Below are 22844 nucleotides of genomic sequence, written 5' to 3'. Positions count from 1 at the left end.
ATACCCTAATGAGAGAGGGGGAGGGGCAGTGTTCAGATGCTGCTGTGTTCATGTACACATAACAACAGGGAACCACCCGGACTGATCTGCTGACTATTTCAGGAACATTAAAGGAATGGGGTTCAGTAAAGAACACAACCTTAAACAGAGTTAATATAACACACACACACACACCAATCACTAACTACATTTCTTTCTGACATTGCAACTTCAGTCTGCCTTCTTCTTAAAACAATTTAATTATTTTTGTTAATCTGCTATGTTTGATGAATGAGGATACATTCAGCCACTCCGGATGCTCGACTCTTGGATCAGGACATTTGGACCGACGTACCATACTGAACTGGGAGTAGATGTTTGATATCATTTCAGGACTGAATCTCCCTGAGTTATAACAGAAGTATTGATCATGTTTCAAAGTCTAGGGAGAGGCAAAATCGCAAGGACACAGCAGACTATTGAATGGATGATATAGTAGTCAGCCCACTGTTGGAGGATAGGACAGGATAGGACAGGATAAGACAGGACAGGATAGGACAGGACACCATTCACACCAAGATGGTTGTAGTATCCAACCATCCGTTACTGTAATACTTAGTACAAATCTGTTCCTAGTATACATCTACAGTACATGTAAACATAGGAGAAATACCTTTTCAAAGAAATAAACAGTAGCCTTATTCTATTTATTTTAATGAGACAATATCAAGGCCATGTATTTATTAAAACCCTATTATTGGGAGTTTGCCCTTGATGTTGTTATTCAGCATGATATCAAGCATTAACACTCTTTAATTTAATGAATGGCATGTGAGAATGGTTGGATTATTGAATCGGATGCTGCATCTCTCTATCTGGTCACTGAAGCTTCTCTAATATTACTGCGAGGAGAAGAGGAGAGAAGATGGTGTCATGAAGGCTACTGTCACTTCCTGTCATTTGGGTCATTTCATTTCTGATACTGGGAAGTGGGAAAACGGTGACCACACTTGAGTGTGACATTGAAGTTGCCATATAATTGTTTACTCTGACAAGATAATTCATCCCCCCTAAGCGACTGTTTTTATTTTTCATGCTAGGCGGTTTTAACTGTCGCCTTTCGAGATTTGTCCTTTTGTGAAACGGTGCGTGAGTGAGACGCTACCAGGCCCAGATGGATTCATTCTAAAAACGCGAATGTACATTCTTATAGCTGATTATTCCCTCTTTTTTAATGTTGCACAAAGCCTTTTATATGCTGTACCTCTTTGTAATATATGGAGAATTGATTTTACACACTGCTAGTTATTTGCCAGTATGAGATTGCAAGCTTTGAACAAAGAAAACAGTCAAAGCTCTGGTTTAATGTTTGGATCAGGTTTTCAGATCTCAAATAGAGGATAAGCTCAGGCTTAGGTTGACACAGAGGGATTGCCTTGCATGCAGAGTGTAAAAACAAGAGGAATAAAAATAATCCTCACTGGATCCAGCCAGATTATAGAGTTTGAATCACCTGTCTACAGCAGTTCATGGTCATGCAGAATACTTTCCATCTATCTTAAAGAACGATTTCCTTTTCTCCTGACGTTGATAGATTACAATATCCCCACAAAGACTTCAGCTCTATGTAGGAGCCATCTCTCATCAATGACACTTGCCACGTATAGGAAAGTAGGCAGGCTGCATGCCGCCTGGTTTACAAATTCAATGCGCCTCCGGAGCAAAAATAGGACATTTATCAACACACAATCTTTGTTGAGAAAATACATTTACTATGTGCCTAAGAATAATAATTTATCTGTGTCGACAGGAGATAGTAATTAGGAACGGACTGGCAGTATTTCAAATGAGCAGCAAATGTCGTCTGGGAAGGAGCAACCTTTCTGTTGAACTAATTAAGATCTTCTGAATTTTGGCAGGAAATGATGGAAATGTGCTGTACGTTCGTGTTAATGTATGTGTTATGTACAGTACCTTATCATTAACAGCCTTTGGATGTAAAAGGTGAGATTGAACAGGTTGAAATATTATTATCAGGTATTTGGTGTTATTGTTTGCATGCCTTATTTATTTTACACACTTACCAAATAAGTGCAATCAATAATGGGACTAATTCTTCTATCTTTAATTGTAATTAACTGGTTTGTTGTGCTGGATTGGTGAAGCGCCAACCAGGTTTGAAATGATGCATGGCCAGCTTCAGTCATGGCAATTTATTTAAAAAAAAGGTAATTTCTGTAACGACTGGAAAAGGCCCAGGTACTGTAAAACAATGAACTGCTCACGTCTGTGTGTGAGACTTTGTGTTTTATATTACTTTTCTATATCACTTCGTCCACTAAGTACACTTCCTGTTCCTGTTCTCTTGTGTTGCACCAATTTTGCTGCTCAGTTGCAGGGGTCCCCCCGAGTGGAAGAGGTAAAAATATAATTTTTTTAGATTAACAAAATCTAAAAAAATAAGATTTTTATATCCCATTTATTAGAAAATAAGTTTGAATCACTTACCAGTTGCTTGATAAGAAAATGTAAGCATTTAAGCATTTAAAGCCAAATGATGCAAGTAGAACTAAGCGAAGCCAGTTTGACATGTAGTCTATGCATCTTTCCTTTGTCTGATGTTTTTCATCTTAGTGCATTTTGCTAACCTCACCTTCTGCCTCCCGTGAAGAACTATGCCTTGCACCCCTCCTCTACCCCTCCTCTCATCTCTGCATCGCCTCCTCTCCTGCCCGACCCGCTATGACGTTCTCCAACACAAACTCGTGCATCCCTCCTTCCTGCTATTGCCTTCAGTATTTTGGCCACCACAATATTTCCTTCCTTTCCTTGCCGCACACTTACCTGTATAAGTTCTGAAGTGTTGGCAAGTTGTGATACTAGATGTGTTTTTTTATTGTTGTTTTCCGCATTGAGAAAAACAATGTGAGTACTTGCTGTTAGAATATGTTGTGTTTTAATCATTATCTTTTTTTTTTTTATTAGACCCACAAGGCCCCAAAACAGAAGCTTCTCACAAGAAAGGTACTTTCTTTATAATCATCACGGAATAAAGTATGCAAGTCTCAACGCCACTCAGGCAATCTTCATGTTTAAAGCCATAAAAAAAACAAAATGTAAAAAAAAACAAAAAAACAAGCACATTTAAGGTGTAATCTTAAAGGGGATATATGTGTTTACTGTTAGTGCATAATGTTGTGAGGGGTATCAGGCTGCTGATAGTATATCGTCAAATTTGTCTTTAAAGAGATTATTGTCGAACAGCTGGCAATTAAGAATTCGGCTCAAAACATTAGTCCAATGTCAGCAATATTTCAAACTGTTTTGTTTGTAATTTATGTCGACGTGGTCTCTTCTGTCTTTTTGCTAATTGTTGTTCTGGACGGTAAAGTGTGAATACAATTTTGAAAGATGCACAGAAAATGTTTCCTTTGGGTAAAAACATGCTTTTTACAGTTGGTAAGCTTTGCTGTCAAAGTTTTATGATACATCACAGGAGGTTGGTGGCACCTTAATTAGGGAGGACGGGCTCGTGGTAATGGCTGGAGCAGAATCAGTGGTATGGTATCAAGTACATCAAACACATGGTTTCAATGCTTTCCATGTGTTTGATGCCATTCCATTTGTTCAGTTTCAGCCATTATTATGAGCCATCCTCCCCTCAGCAGCCTCCTCTGTGATACATGTTTTTTTATATTCTGATGTAGAGAGGAGTGGAGATATTATCCTGTTGGGATGATTCTGATGTGGGATATTATCCTGTTGGGATGATTCTGATGTGGAGATATTATCCTGTTGGGATGATTCTGATGTGGAGATATTAATCCTGTTGGGATGATTCTGATGTGGAGATATTATCCTGTTGGGATGATTCTGATGTGGAGATATTATCCTGTTGGGATGATTCTGATGTGGGATATTATCCTGTTGGGATGATTCTGATGTGGAGATATTATCCTGTTGGGATGATTCTGATGTGGAGATATTATCCTGTTGGGATGATTCTGATGTGGAGATATTAATCCTGTTGGGATGATTCTGATGTGGAGATATTATCCTGTTGGGATGATTATAATTAAGGAATAGCTGGTGCTACAGATCACTCCATTCATTTTCAGCCTAAAATACCTCAATGGCTACTTGACCTGATTTCCTCCTAACAGGACCTGCTATACATGACGGGGATTATTAGTAACCTGTCTGCCTTTTGGCTGAAACATGGCATCTGTATTGTAATTAGAATGAATTAGAGAGATTGTTGCTGGGGTTGAAAAGGAACAATCGTGGAACGCATTCATTTCCTTTTTTTTAAATTGAAATGAATCTCTATATATTTAACAACGACTGTATTTAAACATAATTAAACATAATCATATTTGTTGTTGCAACTTGCTAAATGAGATGATTGTATGAATATGGGAAATTGTAAAATGGCTGTATCCATTATTCATTATTTTAAATACACAATATGGACAGCATTACTGGAAGCTGAATGGTTTTGATCAACAAAATGTGGCGTGTGTGTGTGTTTGTGTGTGTGTGTGTGTGTGTGTGTGTGTGTGTGTGTGTGTGTGTGTGAGAGAGAGAGAGAGAGAGAGAGAGAGATTATATTATAGTCAGTGCAGTACTTAAAGCAGTATTTATCAGAGCGGATGACTGGGTCCAGATTTCAGTCATTCATTTCAGCTGATCTCCTCTGCTCTCCTGCTATAGACACCAACTAAGTTGTGATTTTATCCATACCTAGCTATGGATTTAATACACTGTTTACACATTTCTAAATTCTATACTTGAACTTGAACATATTTTCTTGTCACGATTGCGACTAACACACGTTTATATATATTGGTTCAAACCAAACCCGCTCTACTGTTTACTAAGCCTAAATAAAGTGTTATCACCTTACCTGTCATTTACAGATTCAAGCTGAGCTGCCCTGTTTCACCATATCACATCACATGGTCAGTTTAGAAGGCCCTGTTTCACCATATCACATCACATGGTCAGTTTAGAAGGCCCTGTTTCACCATATCACATCACATGGTCAGTTTAGAAGGCCCTGTTTCACCATATCACATCACATGGTCAGTTTAGAAGGCCCTGTTTCACCATATCACATCACATGGTAATTGTAGATCCCATTAGTAGATAGGTACTCTGCTAGATGGTGGCTATTAGGTTAAAAGAAACCTATGGTCGATGTCCGCGCCTGTGCGGAAATCTAATTAGCATAATTTAAAAAATCCCCATACATCTGTCAGTTTAAGCTGGAGACATATAACAACCAAATAGTATACAGAATTGTATTTGAGAGTATTTCCCAATACTTTTTTCAAGTCCTCCTGCCCTCCGGCCCAGCCCGAGTGGCCCTCCTGCCCTCCGGCCCAGCCCGAGTGGCCCTCCTGCCCTTCGGCCCAGCCCGAGGGGCCCTCCTGCCCCCCGGCCCAGCCCGAGGGGCCCTCCTGCCCCCCGGCCCAGCCCGAGGGGCCCTCCTGTCCCCCGGTCCAGCCCGAGTGGTCCGTCTGCCAGGGTCAGCCCGAGTGGCCCGTCTGCCCGGCGCAGCTATCGGCGCCATCAAAGTGGGCGACGCCGAAGGTGGAGCGAGGTCCACGGCCTGCACCTGAGCCACCTCCAGGATAGGTGGGTTGGGGAGGGAGGGTGTAGCACAGTGCCGTCGGTGATGGCAGCCACCCTCCCTTCCCTTCCTTATTGTTTAGGGGTTATTGTTTATGGGTTTTTTGTTGGTGTTTTTCTATTGGTAGGTGCATTCCGGGGTCTGCACCTTGAGGGGGGGGGTACTGTCACGTCCTGACCAGCAGGTGGAGCTAGTGTTTTAGTTTTGGGGTCAGGACGTGGCATGTTTGTGTTGGGAATGTTTGTGTGGATGATTGGGACTTCCAATTGAAGGCAGGTGTGTATAGTTGCCTTTGATTGGAAGTCCTATATAGGTGTGTGTGTTTTTCTTTGGGGTTGTGGGTGGTTGTTTTGCACTGCGTTTTTTAGCCTGCAAACTGTTGCTGCTGTTGTGTTTATTGTTTCCTGTGGATGCTTTACTCCCTTTGTTGGGTAATTAAAAATGAGTATTCACATACCTGCTGCGCCTTGGTTCATTTCAGAAGACAGCCGTTACAGCAATGATGAAACTGGCTCTCATGAGGGCCGTCATAGGTAAGGAAGACCCAGAGTTACCTCTGCTGCAGAGTTACCAGCCTCAAAAATTGCAGCCCAAATAAATGCTTCACAGAGTTCAAGTAACAAACACGTCTCAACATCAACTGTTCAGAGGAGACTGTGTGAATCAGGCCTTCATGGTCGAATCTCTGCAAAGAAACCACTTCTAAAGGACACCAATTAGAAGAAGAGACTTGCTTGGGTCAAGAAACACGAGCAATGGACATTAGACCGTGGAAATCTGTCCTTTGGACAGATGAATCCAAATTTGAGATTTTTGGTTCCATCATGTGGTTCCGTCATGTCTTTGTGCTACGCAGAGTAGGTGAACGGATGATCTCCACATGTGTGGTTCCCACCGTGAAGCATGGAGGAGGAGGTGTGATGGTGTGGGGGTGCTTTGCTGGTGACAATGTCTGTGATTTATTTATAATTCAAGGCACACTTAACCAGCATGGCTACCACAGCATTCTGCAGCAATACACCATACCATCTGGTTTGCGCTTACTGGGACTATCATTTGTTTTTCATCAGGACAATCACCCAACACACCTCCAGGCTGTGTAAGGGCTATTTGACCAAGATGAAGAGTGATGGAGTGCTGCATCAGATGACCTGGCCTCCACAATCACCTGACCTCAACCCAATTGAGATGGTTTGGGATTAGTTGGACTGCAGAGTGAAGGAAAAGCAGTCACCAAGTTCTAAGCATATATGGGAACTCCTTCAAGGCTGTTGGAAAAGCATTCCAGGTGAAGCTGGTTGAGAGAATGCCAAGAGTGGTTGGCTACTTTGAAGAATCTCAAATATAAAATATATTTTGATTTGTTTAACACTTTCTTGGTTACTACATGATTCCATATTTATTATTTGACGTCTTCACTATTATTTTACAATCTATAGAAGAAAAAAAAAATATATGTATATATATATATATAAACCCTTGAATGAGTAGGTGTGTCCAAACTTTTGACCGGTACTGTATGTGAAAGTAATTGAGATATTTGAAATAGTATTTGAACCCAGGTCTGGTAGGTATAGCCTACAGTTAATTGCTGCTTTTTGACATGGAAATTATTAGAAATAGAAAACAGATTGATACTGTTGCGTAGAGGGCACTGGTCCCTGTCTGGTTAGTATGTGACGTCACCAGTATTAAAATCCATTATTTTGTAATTTTGTATTTTTTTTAACCTTTATTTAACTAGACAGGTCAGTTATTAAGAACAAATTCTTATTTACAATGACAGCCTACTCCGGTCAAACCCGGACGACGCTGGGCCAATTGTGCGCCGCCCTATGGGACTCCCAATCACGGCCGGATGTGATACAGCCTGGATTCAAACCAGGGACTGTAGTGACTCCTCTTGCACTGAGATTCAGTGCCTTTAGACCGCTGCGCTACTCGGGAGCCCCTAACCAGTTCAGTATCACCAGTCCACTAGTCTAATATCAGCTGGAATGATTGACCGGCCACAGCTTCATTGGATTTTCCCTCAACAGAGTGCTTCCTGTACTCAGTTGATTGCTTCAGCCGATGACTGATACAGCGGTGCTCAGTATCATGGTACCCCTAACCTCCCCCACACTCTTGTTTTCACTCTCAAGATGATTAAAACACTAAGCAAAGAGCGAACATCACAACGTCTGCTAAAATCATTGACTGATCCATTTTATTCCTTCCGTCACACTCCCTACCAGCTCCATGCGGTGTACCTCTCTCTTGGCATGCATCCCAAATGGCACCCTATTCCCTATATAGTGCACTACTTCTGACCAGAGTCCTATGGGCATTTTGATGGGTCAAAAGTAGTACACTATATAGGGATAGGGTGCCATTTGGAATGTAGCCCATCCCTCTCTCTCTCTCTCTCTCTCTCTCTCTCTCTATCTATCTCTCTCCCTCTCTCTCTCTCCCTCTCTCTCACTCTCTCGCTCTCTCTCTGTCTCTCTCCATCTCTTTCTCTCTTGCTCTCTCTTTGTCTCTCTCTCTCTCTCTCTCTCTCTCTCTGTCAATCTTTTTGTCTCTCTCTCTCTTTGTCTCTCTCTTTGTCTCTCTTTCTCACTCTCTCTTTGTCTCTCTATCCCTCTCCGTCTCTTTTTTTTCTCTCTCTGTCTCTCTGTAATCCACTGGAATAATGCCCTCGTCAACTGTTCTGCGTTCAGTATCCCGAGCCACGGCCCGGCTATTGATTAATGTCTTTCTGTAGTCACACTCCTCCAAGGCTGTCATGTCCTCCCATCTGTCACAGCTAACCCAGGGCCCAGGAAAAGGCTCATTTAGTCGCCTGTCATTACTTATAGACATGTGACATAGCAAACTCAGAGTAGCTAGGCTCTTAGTTGTACTGGCCGTCAGAGCTAGCCATCAAGAGCTTTCAGTGAGACTGCCAAATGGCTTCCTATTCCCTGTAAAGTGCACTGCTTTTGACCAGGGTCCACAGGAGTTGGGTTAAACGCGGAAGACACATTCAGTTGAATGCATTCAGTTGTACAATTGACTAGCAATCCCCCCTTTCCCCTTTCACATAGGGCTCTCGTAGGGCTCTCGTGAAAAGTAGTGCACTATATAGGTGCCCTGTCCTTTATATAGTGCTCTACATAAGGAATAGGGTGCCATTTTAGATGCAGCTTCAGGGCCTCCATCCAGCTAGCTAGCTGCCCACTGAATTTGAACACATTTCACCTAAATAATGAGACATTGAGAGGAACTCTGCTGTCATGGAACCTGTCAAGGATGTCCTATAATGACATTTCATTTCTCATAAAAGCCTCCTCCTGAATGCCAGCCAGCTCAGAAAAAGTTTCTCCTTATAAGTGCACGCTGTTAAAGCAGTGAATGTGATGCAGGGTGGGAGAATGTATAGTTGAAGATTGGAAGTTGGAACAACCATTTGTCATGTTGCACAGTCCAATTAAAATGTGACAGAAATATTATCTTTACTGCATATAGCTGATATTTGTTATGTTACTAAATTGGATTAAATATAAAAATGTCCTCATCAATCTACACACAATACCCCATAATGATAAATCAACATTTATTAAAAATAAAAAAATAAAATATCACATTTACATAAGTATTCAGACCCTTTACTCTGTACTTTGTTGAAGTACCTTTGGCAGCGATTACAGACTCGAGTCTTCTTGGGTATGACGCTACAAGCTTGGCACACCTGTATTTGAGCAGTTTATCCCATTCTTCTCTGCAGACCCTCTCAAGCTCTGTCAGGTTGGATGGCGAGCATTGCTGCATCGCTATTTTCAGGTCTCTCCAAAGATGTTTGATCGGGTTCAAGTCCGGCCTCTGGCTGGGCCACTAAAGGACATTCAGAGACTTGTCCCGAAGCCACTCCCGCGTTGTCTTGGCTATGTGCTTAGGGACGTTGTCCTGTTGGAAGGTGAACTTTCACCCCAGTCTGAGATCCTGAGCGCTCTGGATCAGGTGTCATCAAGGATCTCTCTGTACTTTGCTCCGTTCATTTTTCCATCGATCCTGACTATTCTCCCAGTCCCTGCCACTGAAAAACATCCGCACAGCATGATGCTGCCACCAACATGCTTCGCCATAGGGATGGTGCCAGGTTTCCTCCCGACGTGACACTTGGCATTCAGGCCAAAGAGTTCAATCTTGGTTTCATCAGACCAGAGAATCTTGTTTCTCATGGTCCTTTAGGTGCCTTTTGGCAAACTCCAAGTGGGCTGTCATGTGCCTTTTACTGGATAGCTTCAATCTGGCCACTCTAGCATAAAGGCCTGATTGGTGGAGTGCTGCAGAGATGGTTGTCCTTCTGGAAGGTTCTCCCATCTCCACAGAGGAACTCTTGAGCTCTGTCAGAGTGACAATTGAATTCTTGGACACCTCCCTGACCAAGGCCCTTCTCCCCCGATTGCTCAGTTTGCCCGGGCGACCAGCTCTAGGAAGAGTCTTGGTGGTTCCAAACTTCTTCCATTTAAGAATATTTTGGGGTACCCTTCCCCAGATCTGTGCCTCGACACAGTCCTGTCTCGGAGCTCTACGGACAATTCCTTTGACCTCCTTGCTTGGTTTTTGCTCTGATTTGCACTGTCAACTGTGGGACATTATATAGACAGGTGTGTGCCTTTCCAAATCATGTCCCATCAATTGAACTTACCACATGTGGACTCCAATCAAGTTGTGGAAACATCTCAAGGATGATAAATGGAAACAAGATACACCTGAGCTAAATGTTGAGTCAGATAGCAAAGGGTCTGAATACTTATGTAAATAAGTTATTTCTGTTTTTTATTTTGAATGAATGTGCACAAATTTATAAAAACGTATTTTCGCTTTGTCTGAATACTTTCCTAATGCATGTATCAAATAAAGAAAAAAAAAGATATTCCACTTCAACATACATGTAGGCTTTCCACCAGTATTGTTTCTTCACTGTTGATTCAGGTATTTCATGTCAGTTTGCCCATCTCTAATACATCTCTGGTGTTATTCATGACGCTTTGACAATTTCAATGTGCCTCTATCAGCTGTGGTGTCTGCACATAATGAAAAACCAGCTAAGGCAATAACACTATAACTTGTTTCTCTCTCCAGCTTGTAGGTGTAAAATTAGTTGTGCTCCACTTCCTTGAGCATGTGTGGAATATATATTAGCTCAATAAAACCTAAAACTGCTCGGGCCAACACTCTATAGGTACCAGGCTTAAAGCTATATCAATAATGAATGCCTGGAAACCATTGTTTTTCTGCTGATGGCAGCTCGATTGTGAAGTGGTCCGTTATAATTGGTTTTGATTTTTATTTATATCAAAAGTCTTAAACCACACTTACATTTTTTTTCTCTCTCTCTCTCTCTCTCTCTCTCTCTCTCTCTCCCTGTCTCGCTCTCTTTCTCTCTCTCACTCTCAGTCTTTCTCTCTCTCGATCGTGCTCTCTCTCTCTCTCTCACTCTCACTCTCTCTCTCTGTCTTGTGTTTGTTTGTTGTTTTGGATGTAAATCAATGTAACTCCACCCATATGGAACTGAGGTGTTGTTTAATTGAAACTATCTGTCCCAACTGGATGTGGAACTACTTCAGTAAAACAGAGAGGAGCGTGATGGTGGATGGGTCTTCCCCATGGTACCTGTGTTTTACAACCCCCAAAAGAAAGGATGCTGTATCTACACAGGGATATCATTATCATCCATGGGTTACCGCTATACTGAACCGATGCAGAGCAGTGAAGAACCGCGTAGCTGCTTGATTTGAAGACAGGCCTTCATTACACCCATGTTATGGCCTTGTGGTTAGAGTGTCTGCCCTGAGATTAGAAGGTTGGGCATTTGATTCCCAGCCAAATCATACCAAAGACTGTAAAAATGGGACCCGATATGTCTGTCATTGATTGGGGGATTGGGGGCAAGGCCCTGTGATAAACTAGTGTCCTGTCCAAGGGGGTGTACTGGTACGTCAAGCTGTCTCCTGCTCCTATGAGCCACTCTGGCCAAGGCTACTTATTACTGATATGCTGACCAGACCGGACACGTCGCGTTGCAACAATAAATGTACACATACATGTTATTCAATCACGGGCGTCAGCGAGCATCTGCGTTGCCAAGGCGCTAAAATGGAAATAGGTTCCATTTGTGACGCTCAACGCGCTGCAAGTCCAGCCTCTCCCATCTCCTCATTGGTTTATAGGAGCATATACCCATGTGCCATCTCCTCATTGGTTTATAGGAGCATATACACATGTGCCATCTTCTCATTGGTTTATAGGAGCATATACCCACGTGGGTGATTGAAAGATGAACTGAGGTCGGTTGTTGTAATGCACCTTATTATGAAAGTTAGTTGCCAATCGCCATATAAAGTCCAAAGAAGAAAAAGAAGCCTGGAAGGAGGAGAGATGACTAGAAATTGGGTTGACAGTTTTATGTGTATATTAATTGTCAGAGTAGAGGACCTTGTGCATCTCAGGTAAAATAACAACTCAATGTTTATATCCCAAAACGAATTAGCTAACAACAGCAAGCTAGCTAGCTAAATTGACATAAAATGTTTAATGCTTTTCTACCTGTCCCCAAATGAATATAATTGATTCAGAGTTTGTTTTGATATTTCAACCTGCGTGTCGTGATCTCATTTGGTGTGGGTGAACAAAATCAATTTGTGCACGATGGCTCACGCGTGCGTCCGGTTTGGGCATGATGTTAGCAGTTATCCTACGCTGGAGGTGAGAATACTGCAGGCTTGTAGAGGTTCATTTTAGTAAACACTGTGCTGATGAATAGTATTGTTGTTTAGGGTGGTTTCCCATGATGCACCGCTAGCTAAATCTATTTCACATATGTCCAATCATTTTTCCAAGAGTGAAAATGAATTGTTCTGCTTAAATGACTTGACTTTAAGTAATTTACTGCCCACATTAATCTGATCTGAATAATGATGTATTGTTTTTACGCTGGTTTCCAGTTTAGAAAAAGCAATTTTCAGTGGCATTTTGATAGCTAAGGCCATGGTCGTCTCTTAGCAAGGCAAGGAGGGATGTAGCAAAGCGTTTGTTTCATTATGGTTTATTGCTGTTGTCACTTGTTTTTAATGAAAGTGGAGGTTGGGGTACAGAAGCACGGAATTGATTTGGAAGGACAGTACACCTCACCTCAGCAGCAAATCAGAGAGAGACACCAAGACACCTACTTACCTCTCTTTCTCTCGCTCTCTCTCTCTCTCGCTCGGTTTCTCTCTCGGTCTCTCTCTCTGTTTCTCTCTCTGTTTCTCTCTCTCTTTCTCTCCCCCTTTCTCTCCCTCTCTGTTTCGCTCTCTCGCTCGCTGTTTCTGTTTCTCTCTCTCTCTGTTTCTCTCTCTCTTTCACTGCTGTGTCTGCAGTGCACTGAGCCCAGACCATTTGGAATAAACATAGTAAAGCAAATCATTGTGCTCTACAGTATGAGTCACCCTGTCTTGACAGTTAATGAGCTGCCCTTTATCCCTCTCTGCATCGCTCATTGGAAGGCTATGAACTGCAGAGAGAGAGAGAGAGAGAGAGAGAGAGAGAGACTAGATTTCCCAACCCTTTGCGTCACCACACATTGCAAGGAAGGAATGTCAAGAAAATACAAATGATTACATTTACTTTCACCTCCTCTTTTCTCCTCCTCTTTCCCCCCCTCTTTCCTCCTCTTTTCACCTCCTCTTTTCCCTCCTCTTTCCTCCTCTTTTCCCCTCCTCTCTCCTCCTCTTTCCCCCTCTTTTCTCCTTCTCTTTTCCCCTCCTCTTTTCCCCTCCTCTTTTCACCTCCTCTTTTTTCCTCTTTTCTCCTCTTTTCTCCCCTCCTCTTTCCTCCTCTTTCCACCTCCTCTTTTCCCCTCCTCTTTCCTCCTCTTTTCACCTCCTCTTTTCCCCTCTTTTCTCCTCTTCTTTCCTTCTCTTTTCTCCCCTTCTTTTCCCCTCTATTTCCTCCTCTTTTCCACTCCTCTCTCCTCCTCTTTATCTCCTCTTTTTGCCTCCTCTTTTCACCTCCTCTTCTCCCCTCTTTCCTCCTCTTTTCCCCTCTTTTCTCCTCCTCTTTTCCCCTCCTCTTTTCCCCTCCTCTTTTCCCCTCCTCTTTTCCCCTCCTCTTTTCGCCTCCTCTTTTCACCTCCTCTTTTCTCCTCCTCTTTTCTCCTCTTTTCCTCTTTCCTGCTCTTTGACCTCCTCTTTTCCTCTCCTCTTTGCCCTCCTCTTTTCTCCTCCTCTTTTCCCTACCTCTTTCCCCCTCTTTTCTCCTCCTCTTTCCTACTCGTCTATCCTCCTCTTTTCAACCCTTCTTTTCCCCTCTTTTCTTCTCCTTATTTCCTCCGCCTCTTTCCTCCTCTTTCCTCCTCTTTCCTCCTCCTCTTTTCCCCTATTTTTCCTCCTCTGTCCTCCTCTGTCCTCCTCTTTTCTCCTCCTCTTTTCCCCTCTTTTTACCTCCTCTTCTCCCCTCTTAGCCTCCTATTTTCCCCTCTTTTCTCCGCCTCTTTCCTCGTCTTTTCCCCTCCTCTTTTCCCCTCCTCTTTTAAGACCTCTTTTTGACTCCTCTTTGCCTCCTCTATCCTTCTCTTTTCACCTCCTCTTTTCTCCTCCTCTTTTCTCCTCCTCTTTTCTCCTCCTCTTTTCCCCTCCTCTTTCCCCTCTTTGCCTACTCTTCTCCCCTCTGCCTTCTCTTTTCCCCTCTTTTCTCCTCTTACCTGCTCTTTTCCCCTCCTCTTTTCCCCTCCTCTTTCCCCCCTTCTCTTTTTTCCTCCTCTTTTCCCCTCTTTTCACCTCCTCTTCTCCCCTCTTTGCCTTCTCCTTTCCCCTCTTTCCCTCCTCTCTCCTCCTCTCTCCTCCTCTTTTCCCCTCTTTTCTCCTCTTTCCTCCTCTTTTCTCCTTCTCTTTTCCCCTCCTCTTTCCCCTCCTCTTTTCCCCTCCTCTTTTCCCCTCTTTTCTCCTCTTACCTGCTCTTTTCCCCTCCTCTTTTCCCCTCCTCTTTCCCCTCCTCCTCTTTTTTCCTCCTCTTTTCCCCTCTTTTCACCTCCTCTTCTCCCCTCTTCGCCTTCTCCTTTCCCCTCTTTCCCTCCTCTCTCCTCCTCTCTCCTCCTCTTTTCCCCTCTTTTCTCCTCTTTCCTCCTCTTTTCGCCTCCTCTTTCCACCTCCTCTTTTCCCCTCTTTTCTTCTCTTCTTTCCTTCTCTTTTCTCCCCTTCTTTTCCCCTCTATTTCCTCCTCTTTTCCACTCCTCTCTCCTCCTCTTTATCTCCTCTTTTTGCCTCCTCTTTTCACCTCCTCTTCTCCCCTCTTTTCCTCCTCTTTTCCCCTCTTTTCCCCTCCTCTTTTCCCCTCCTCTTTTCCCCTCCTCTTTTCTCCTCCTCTTTGCCTCCTCTATCCTCCTCTTTTCTCCTCCTCTTTTCTCCTCCTCTTTTCTCCTCCTCTTTTCTCCTCTTTTCCTCTCTTTCCTGCTCTTTTCTCCTCCTCTTTTCCTCTCCTCTTTGCCCTCCTCTTTTCTCCTCCTCTTTTCCCTACCTCTTTCCCCCTCTTTTCTCCTCCTCTTTCCTACTCGTCTTGCCTCCTCTTTTCAACTCCTCTTTTCCCCTCTTTTATTCTCCTTATTTCCTCCGCCTCTTTCTTTCCTCCTCTTTCCACCTCCTCTTTTCCCCTATTTGCCTCCTCTTTCCTCCTCTGTCCTCCTCCTCTGTCCTCCTTCTCTTTTCTCCTCCTATTTTCCCCTCTTTTCTCCGCCTCTTTCCTCGTCTTTTCCCCTCCTCTTTTTCCCTCCTCTTTTAACACCTCTTTTCTCCTCCTCTTTGCCTCCTCTATCCTTCTCTTTTCACCTCCTCTTTTCACCTCCTCTTTCCCCTCTTTTCTCCTCCTCTTTTCCTCTCCTCTTTCCCCTCTTTGCCTCCTCTTTTCCCCTCTTTGCCTCCTCTATCCTCCTCTTTTCACCTCCTCTTTTCCCCTCTTTTCATCTCCTCTTTTCCCCTCTTTTCTCCTACTCTTTTCTCTTTCTCTTTTTCCGCTCTTCTTTTTACCTCCCCTTTTCTCCTCCTCTTTTCTCCTCCTCTTTTTTCCTCCTCTTTCCTGCTCTTTTCTCCTCCTCTTTTCCTCTCCTCTTTTCTCCTCCTCTTTTCCCTACCTCTTTCCCCCTCTTTTCTCCTCCTCTTTCCTACTCGTCTATCCTCCTCTTTTCAACTCCTCTTTTATTCTCCTTATTTCCTCCGCCTCTTTCCTCCTCTTTTCCCCTATTTGCCTCCTCTTTCCTCCTCTTTCCTCCTCCTCTGTCCACCTCCTCTTTTCACCTCCTCTTTTCCCCTCTTTTCACCCCCTCTTCTCCCCTCTTAGCCTCCTATTTTCTCCTCTTTTCCCGTCCTTTTTCATTGTCTTTTCTCTCCTCTTTTTCCCTCCTCTTTTAACTCCTCTTTTTGACTCCTCTTTGCCTCCTCTATCCTTCTCTTTTCACCTCCTCTTTTCCCCTCTTTTCCCCTCCTCTTTTCCCCTCCTCTTTTCCCCTCCTCTTTTCCCCTCCTCTTTCCCCTCTTTGCCCCCTCTTTTCCCCTCCTTGCCTCCTCTTTCCTCCTCTTTTCCTCTCCTCTTTTCCCCTCCTCTTTTCCCCTCCTCTTTTCACCTCCTCTTTTCACCTCCTCTTTTCACCTCCTCTTTTCTCCTCCTTTTTCTCCTCCTCTTTTCTCCTCCTCTTTCCCTCTACTCTTCCCTCCTCTTTTCCCCTCCTCTTTTCTCCTCTTTTCCCCTCCTCTTTTCACCTCCTCTTTCCTCCTCTTTTCCCCTCTTTTCTCCTCCTCTTTTCCCCTCCACTTTCCTCCTCTTTTCTCCTCCTCTTTCCTCCTCTTTCCTCCTCTTTTCACCTTCTCTTTTCCCCTCTTTTCACCTCCTCTTTTCACCTCCTCTTTTCTCCTCCTCTTTTCACCTCCTCTTTCCTCCTCTTTTCCTCTCCTCTTTCCTCCTCCTTCCCCTCCTCTTTTCACCAACTCTTTTCCCCTCTTCCCTCCTCTTTCCTACTCCTCTTTCCTCCTCCTCTTTCCTTCTCTTTTCTCCTCCTCTTTTCTCATCCTATTTCCTCCTCTTTTCCCCTCTTTTCTCCTCCTCTTTCTCCTCCTCTTTCCTCCTCTCTTCCTCTCCTCTTTCCTCCTCCTTCCCCTCCTCTTTTCACCTCCTCTTTTCCCCTCTTCCCTCCTCTTTTCTCCTCCTCTTTCCTTCTCTTTTCTCCTCCTCTTTTCTCCTCTTTCTCCACCTCTTTTCACCTCCTCTTTTCCCCTCTTTGCCTCCTCTTTCCTCCTTTATCCTACTCCTCTTTCCTTCTCTTTCCTCCTCCTCTTTCCTCCTCTTTTCTCCTCCTCTTTTCCCCTCCTCTTTCCCCCTCTTTTCTCCTCCTCTTTTCCCTACCTCTTTCCCCCTCTTTTCTCCTCCTCATTCCTACTCGTCTTTCCTCCTCTTTTCAACTCCTCTTTTCCCCTCTTTTCTTCTCCTTTTTCCTCTCCTCTTTCTACCTCTTTCCTCCTCTTGGCCTCCTCTTTTCACCTCCTCTTTTCCCCTCTTTCCTCCTCTTTCTTCCTCCTCTGTCCTCCTCCTCTTTCCTCCTCTTTTCCCCTCCTCTTTGCCCCTCTTTTCACTGCCTCTTTTCCCCTCTTAGCCCCTCTTTTCCCCTATTAGCCTCCTCTTTTCCCCTCTTAGCCCCTCTTTTCCCCTATTAGCCTCCTCTTTTCCCCTCTTAGCTCCTCCTCTTCCCTCCTCTTTTCTCCTCCTCTTTTCCCCTCCTCTTCCCTCCTCTTTCCTCCTCTTTTTCCTCCTCTTTTCGCCTCTTTTCGCCTCCTCTTACCTCCTTTTTTCTCCTCCTCTTTCCCCCTCTTTTCCCCTCCTGTTTCCTCCCCTTCTCTCCTCCTCTTTTCTCCTCCTCTTTTCCCCTCCTCTTTCCTCCCCTTCTCTCCTCTTTTCTCCTCCTCTTTTCCCCTCCTGTTTCCTCCCCTTCTCTCCTCCTCTTTTCTCCTCCTCTTTTCCCCTCCTCTTTCCTCCTCTTTTTTCTTCCTCTACCCTCCTCTTTCCCCTCCTCTTTTCTCCTCCTCTTACCTCCTCTTTTCTCCTCCTCTTTCCCCCTCTTTTCTCCTCCTCTTTTCTCCTCTTTCCTCCTCCTCTTTCCTCCTCTTTTCTCCTCTTTTCCCCCATCCTCTTTCTTCTCTTTTCCCCTCGTCTTTCCCCAGCCCTGAAAAGAAAGACGTTAATATTGCCGAACAGCATTGTGGGAAGTTAGTTTGTTAGAAAGTATAGAAGAAGACGCAGTGTGAAACATTTTAAATCTTAGAACGTTTTAATGTGGGATCATTAATGTATACGCTGATTGTTGTCACGAGCATTCATGCTATAAAACTAGACTTAATTATTTATTTATTTTCTTGACATATTTTGTCCTGTTTATTTTATTGATATTAATTTAATTTGATGATGTACCTAAAAAACAAGATATTTGATTTCCTCTGCATCTCCATCTCCTGAGGTTGTATTTGATAGGTTAACGAAGAACTAAGTTTGTGTGTGTGTGTGTGTGTGTGTGTGTGTGTGTACTACTTCCTCAGTGCAGCAGCTGTAAGACAGTGACAGGGACAATAATTGGCCATCAAAATAATTCAGAGCCTTCAGTTCATTGTAGCCACCAGGCATCTGTATTAGAGGAAGCTTGACAACTTAAACACAGAGGTTGTTTGTGTTAAAATGTACAGGATGTGAGCTTAAATGTTCAGGGAATGTAGTCCTGCTGTGACATGTGACTATGTGCAATTATACTGTATCATATATATTACCATACCTTTGTGACCCACACATTTGATGTACTGTAAAATCAAGTAAAAATGATGTACCCTTTTTGATATAAACAATAAGTAGAATCCTTTAATTAACCAAAATGATTGGCTTTCCGGCTTTATATAGAAGGTATAGGCGATGAGGAGGGGTTTTCCTGGAATTGGTACTCAATATGATTTACCGCTCAAAGCCAATATCTGTCATTTCCTGAGGGGGTGGATGGGGGCTAGACATCTTCCCATTGCTGTCCTTTCTCCTTGAGCCCATTGAAAGTGACCTTTTGTCACCGGGCACTGGGTAATCACATTTATGTTTGTACAAGCAGGTAATACGGCCCTCAACGGACACGCTTCGACCCTGTGTTGTTCGTTCTAACCTCGGCACTGTTGTCTGAAAACAACCTAGGAGTGTCTCTGAGGATCTTTGCTTTTTTGGGGGGGGGGGGGGGGGGGGGGAGACATTCTCAGAATCTCTCAGTCAACATGGAGCGCTGTGTGTTTACAACGTGATATTACAGTACTTCTGTGTATAGTTTCACACAGGCTTATGGGGAATTCCATTGTGGTCCTCTGAAGATTCCCAGGATCGCACGTACATAAAGACGAAGTCGCTTTGGCAAAAGCATCGGTTAAATGGCATATTATATTATATTATGTGTTCCACAATATGACTTTGTGTTTTCTGAAGGACTTTGTGTTTTCTGTGTAAAAAAGGAGGAAGGAGGAGGGACTGTGGTTTCTGTGTAAAAAAGGAGGAAGGAGGAAGGACTGTGTTTTCTGTGTAAAGAAGGAGGAAGGACTGTGTTTTCTGTGTAAAGAAGGAGGAAGGACTGTGTTTTCTGTGTAAAGAAGGAGGAAGGAGGAAGGACTGTGTTTTCTGTGTAAAGAAGGAGGAAGGACTGTGTTTTCTGTGTAAAGAAGGAGAAAGGACTGTGTTTTCTGTGTAAAAAAGGAGGAAGGACTTTGTGTTTTCTGTGTAAAGAAGGAGGAAGGACTGTGTTTTCTGTGTAAAAAAAGGAGGAAGGAGGAAGGACTGTGCTTTCTGTGTAAAGAAGGAGGAAGGACTGTGTTTTCTGTGTAAAGGAGGAAGGACTGTGTTTTCTGTGTAAAGAAGGAGGAAGGACTGTGTTTTCTGTGTAAAAAAAGGAGGAAGGAGGAAGGACTGTGCTTTCTGTGTAAAGAAGGAGGAAGGACTGTGTTTTCTGTGTAAAAAAGGAGGAAGGAGGAAGGACTGTGTTTTCTGTGTAAAGAAGGAGGAAGGACTGTGTTTTCTGTGTAAAAAAAGGAGGAAGGACTGTGTTTTCTGTGTAAAAAAAGGAGGAAGGACTGTGCTTTCTGTGTAAAAAAAGGAGGAAGGAGGAAGGACTGTGTTTTCTGTGTAAAAAAAGGAGGAAGGAGGAAGGACTGTGCTTTCTGTACGTTTTCTGTCTGCAAGGAGGGGTTTTTGTTTCCCAGTTCTGTAATAAGAAAATAATATTATTTATTTTTCATTCTTTCACAGGTCCCCCTGTAAACGTAACATGCAACATTTTTATTAACAGTTTTGGGTCCATTGCTGAAACAACAATGGTAAGTCCAAATACGTTTACCTTTTCAATGTAAATACCCTTCAACAGAAGAACATTGATTTCTGTTGATTTTGATATTTTGAAGTTAATGTGAGGATACACTGAATAATTTTTATTTTCAACAGTATTTTGACTTGTATAACTATGCCTCTAAGATTGTGATTGAATTTAAATAACGATAGCCTTAATATGCAGTGTGCCCAACGTCTTCTTCTGGAATTACAAGCAGTGCCTCCTCGCCTGAATATTTAGAATAATATTTATCTGACTCATTGAACTTAATCTCTATTCAAAACTCAGTTCAGAGGGGCTTCATATCTACTGTTCAGATATATTCATGTCTTCAAGGGGTCATCATTCAAACTCATTTTGTGAAGAATACATATCTATTAGGTATTATAAAATAATCAGTTGTTTGTCGATTATTTATCAAGATAGTAGATCAAGAGGTCTGGAATGGGATGGGTTAGGATGGGCTAGGATGGGATAGGCTGGGAAGGGATGGGTTTGGAGAGGCTTGGATGGGATGGGCTTGGATGGGATAGGCTGGAATGGGATGGGTTAGGATAGGCTAGGATGGGATAGGCTGGGATGGGATGGGTTTGGAGGGGCTGGGATAGGATAGGCTGGAATGGGATGGGTTAGGATGGGCTAGGATGGGATAGGCTGGGATGGGATGGGTTTGGTGGGGCTGGGATGGGATAGGCTGGGATGGGATGGGTTTGGAGGAGTTGGGATGGGATAGGCTGGGATGGGATGGGATGTGTTTGGATGGGCTGGGATGGGCTGGGATGGTATGGGTTTGGATGGGCTGGGATGGGATGGGTTTGGAGGGGCTGGGATGGGATGGGCTAGGATGGGATGTGATGGGCTGGGATGGGCTGGGATGGGATGTGATGGGCTGGGATGGGCTGGGATGGGATGGGCTGGGATGGGCTAGGATGGGATGGGTTTGGATGGGCTGGGATGGGATTGGATGTGATGGGCTGGGATGGGCTGGGATGGGATGTGATGGGCTGGGATGGGCTGGGATGGGATGGGCTGGGATGGGCTAGGATGGGATGGGTTTGGATGGGCTGGGATGGGATGGGTTTGGAGGGGATGGGATGGGCTAGGATGGGATGTGATGGGCTGGGATGGGATGTGATGGGCTGGGATGTGATGGGCTGGGATGGGATGTGATGGGCTGGGATGGGCTAGAATGGGATGTGATGGGCTGGGATGGGCTGGGATGGGATGGGCTAGGATGGGATGTGATGGGCTGGGATGGGATGTGATGGGCTGGGATGGGCTAGGATGGGATGTGATGGGCTGGGATGGGCTAGGATGGGATGTGATGGGCTGGGATGGGCTAGGATGGGATGGGCTAGGATGGGATGTGATGGGCTGGGATGGGATGTGATGGGCTGGGATGGGCTAGGATGGGATGTGATGGGCTAGGATGGGATGTGATGGGCTGGGATGGGATGTGATGGGCTAGGATGGGATGGGCTAGGATGGGCTGGGATGGGATGTGATGGGCTGGGATGGGCTAGGATGGGCTGGGCTGGGATGGGCTAGGATGGGATGAGCTGGGTTGAGCTGGGATGGGCTGGGTTGAGCCGGGATGGGGTGGGGTGGGATGGGATGGGATGAGCTGGGATGAGCTGGGACTAAGGCCATCCCAGGCCTTAGTCTCTAGTCTCCATGCCAAGTCTCCTTGGGGGAGACGTATCAGTAGAGTTAGTAGAGCAAGCAACTAAAACTGCTGCAGACTGCACAACCTCCTCACGCAGAACAAATGTTCCACTCTTTTTCTCCCTCTACACTCCACAACCAGTGGAATTGATCCGGACGCCTTTCCTCCAAGTCCTAGTCTCTCTCTCTCTCTCTCTCTCTTTATGTCTCTCTCTCTCTCTATGTCTCTCTCTCTCTATGTCTCTCTCTCTCTATGTCTCTCTCTCTCTCTCTCTCTCTCTGTCTCTCTCTCTATGTCTGTGTCTCTCTCTCTCTCTCTATGTCTGTCTCTCTCTCTCTATGTCTGTCTCTCTCTCTCTCTCTATGTCTGTCTCTCTCTCTCTCTCTCTCTCTCTCTATGTCTGTCTCTCTCTCTGTCTGTCTGTCTGTCTGTCTGTCTGTCTGTCTGTCTGTCTGTCTGTCTGTCTGTCTGTCTGTCTGTCTGTCTGTCTGTCTGTCTGTCTGTCTCTCTCTCTCTCTCTCTCGCTGTCTCTTTCTCTCTTTCTGTCTGTCTCTTTCTCTCCCTGTCTCTCTCTCTCTCTCGCTGTCTCTCTGTCTCTCTCTCTCTATGTCTGTCTCCTTCTTTTTGTCTCTCTCTGTCTGAATGCTATTTGAGAAAGAAATGGAGTAAGGGATGTGGGGAGGTGAAACTAAAGAGAATGCCATCAATAAATCTTTAGTGCTCATAGGGCTGCTGAGAACAATGTTTCATGTAATGATCCGACTGAGTCTGGGTCGCAAATGGCACCATTTTCCCTGCATAGTGGGCTCTGGTCAAAAGTAGTGCACTATGTAGGGAATAGGGTGGACTCTGGTCAAACGTAGTGCACTATGTAGGGTATAGGGTGGACTCTGGTCAAACGTAGTGTACTATGTAGGGTATAGGGTGGACTCTGGTCAAAAGTAGCGTACTATGGACTCTGGTCAAAAGTAGTGTACTGTGTAGGGTATAGGGTACCATTTGGGATGCATCCTGGCTCCTGGTCCACAATAGGAACCTGAGGTCCTCTGTGGCCCACCACCGTCTAATTGTTTACCCAGCTTTAAAGTTACAACACCCAGGGGAAAAGCCAGAGGCTATTTAATTAGCTCTGCTAGCTTGAGTCCCAAATGACAGCCTATTCTTTGACCAAGGCTCAGGGG

General features: G+C 44.3%; 1 protein-coding gene across 2 annotated transcripts in view; it reads left to right on the top strand.

Annotated features, from left to right (window-relative positions):
* The window catches only part of LOC115205723 (glycine receptor subunit alphaZ1), a 119839-nt gene that overhangs the window by 43815 nt on the left and 53180 nt on the right, over window positions 1-22844 (top strand). Inside the window, exons 3-5 of one of the 2 annotated variants that reach the window (XM_029771991.1) lie at window positions 2372-2398; window positions 2965-3003; window positions 19919-19986. In XM_029771991.1, the coding sequence (XP_029627851.1) occupies window positions 2372-2398; window positions 2965-3003; window positions 19919-19986 (134 nt within the window). The remainder of the gene's footprint in view (window positions 1-2371; window positions 2399-2964; window positions 3004-19918; window positions 19987-22844) is intronic. The other variant, XM_029771992.1, reaches the window with a different exon arrangement.

The sequence above is a fragment of the Salmo trutta genome, chromosome 13 (assembly GCF_901001165.1).
Source record: "Salmo trutta chromosome 13, fSalTru1.1, whole genome shotgun sequence".
NCBI classification, from domain to species: Eukaryota; Metazoa; Chordata; class Actinopteri; order Salmoniformes; family Salmonidae; genus Salmo; species Salmo trutta.
Note: the sequence above shows the minus strand (reverse complement) of the source record. Positions and strands in the feature narration are given on the sequence as shown.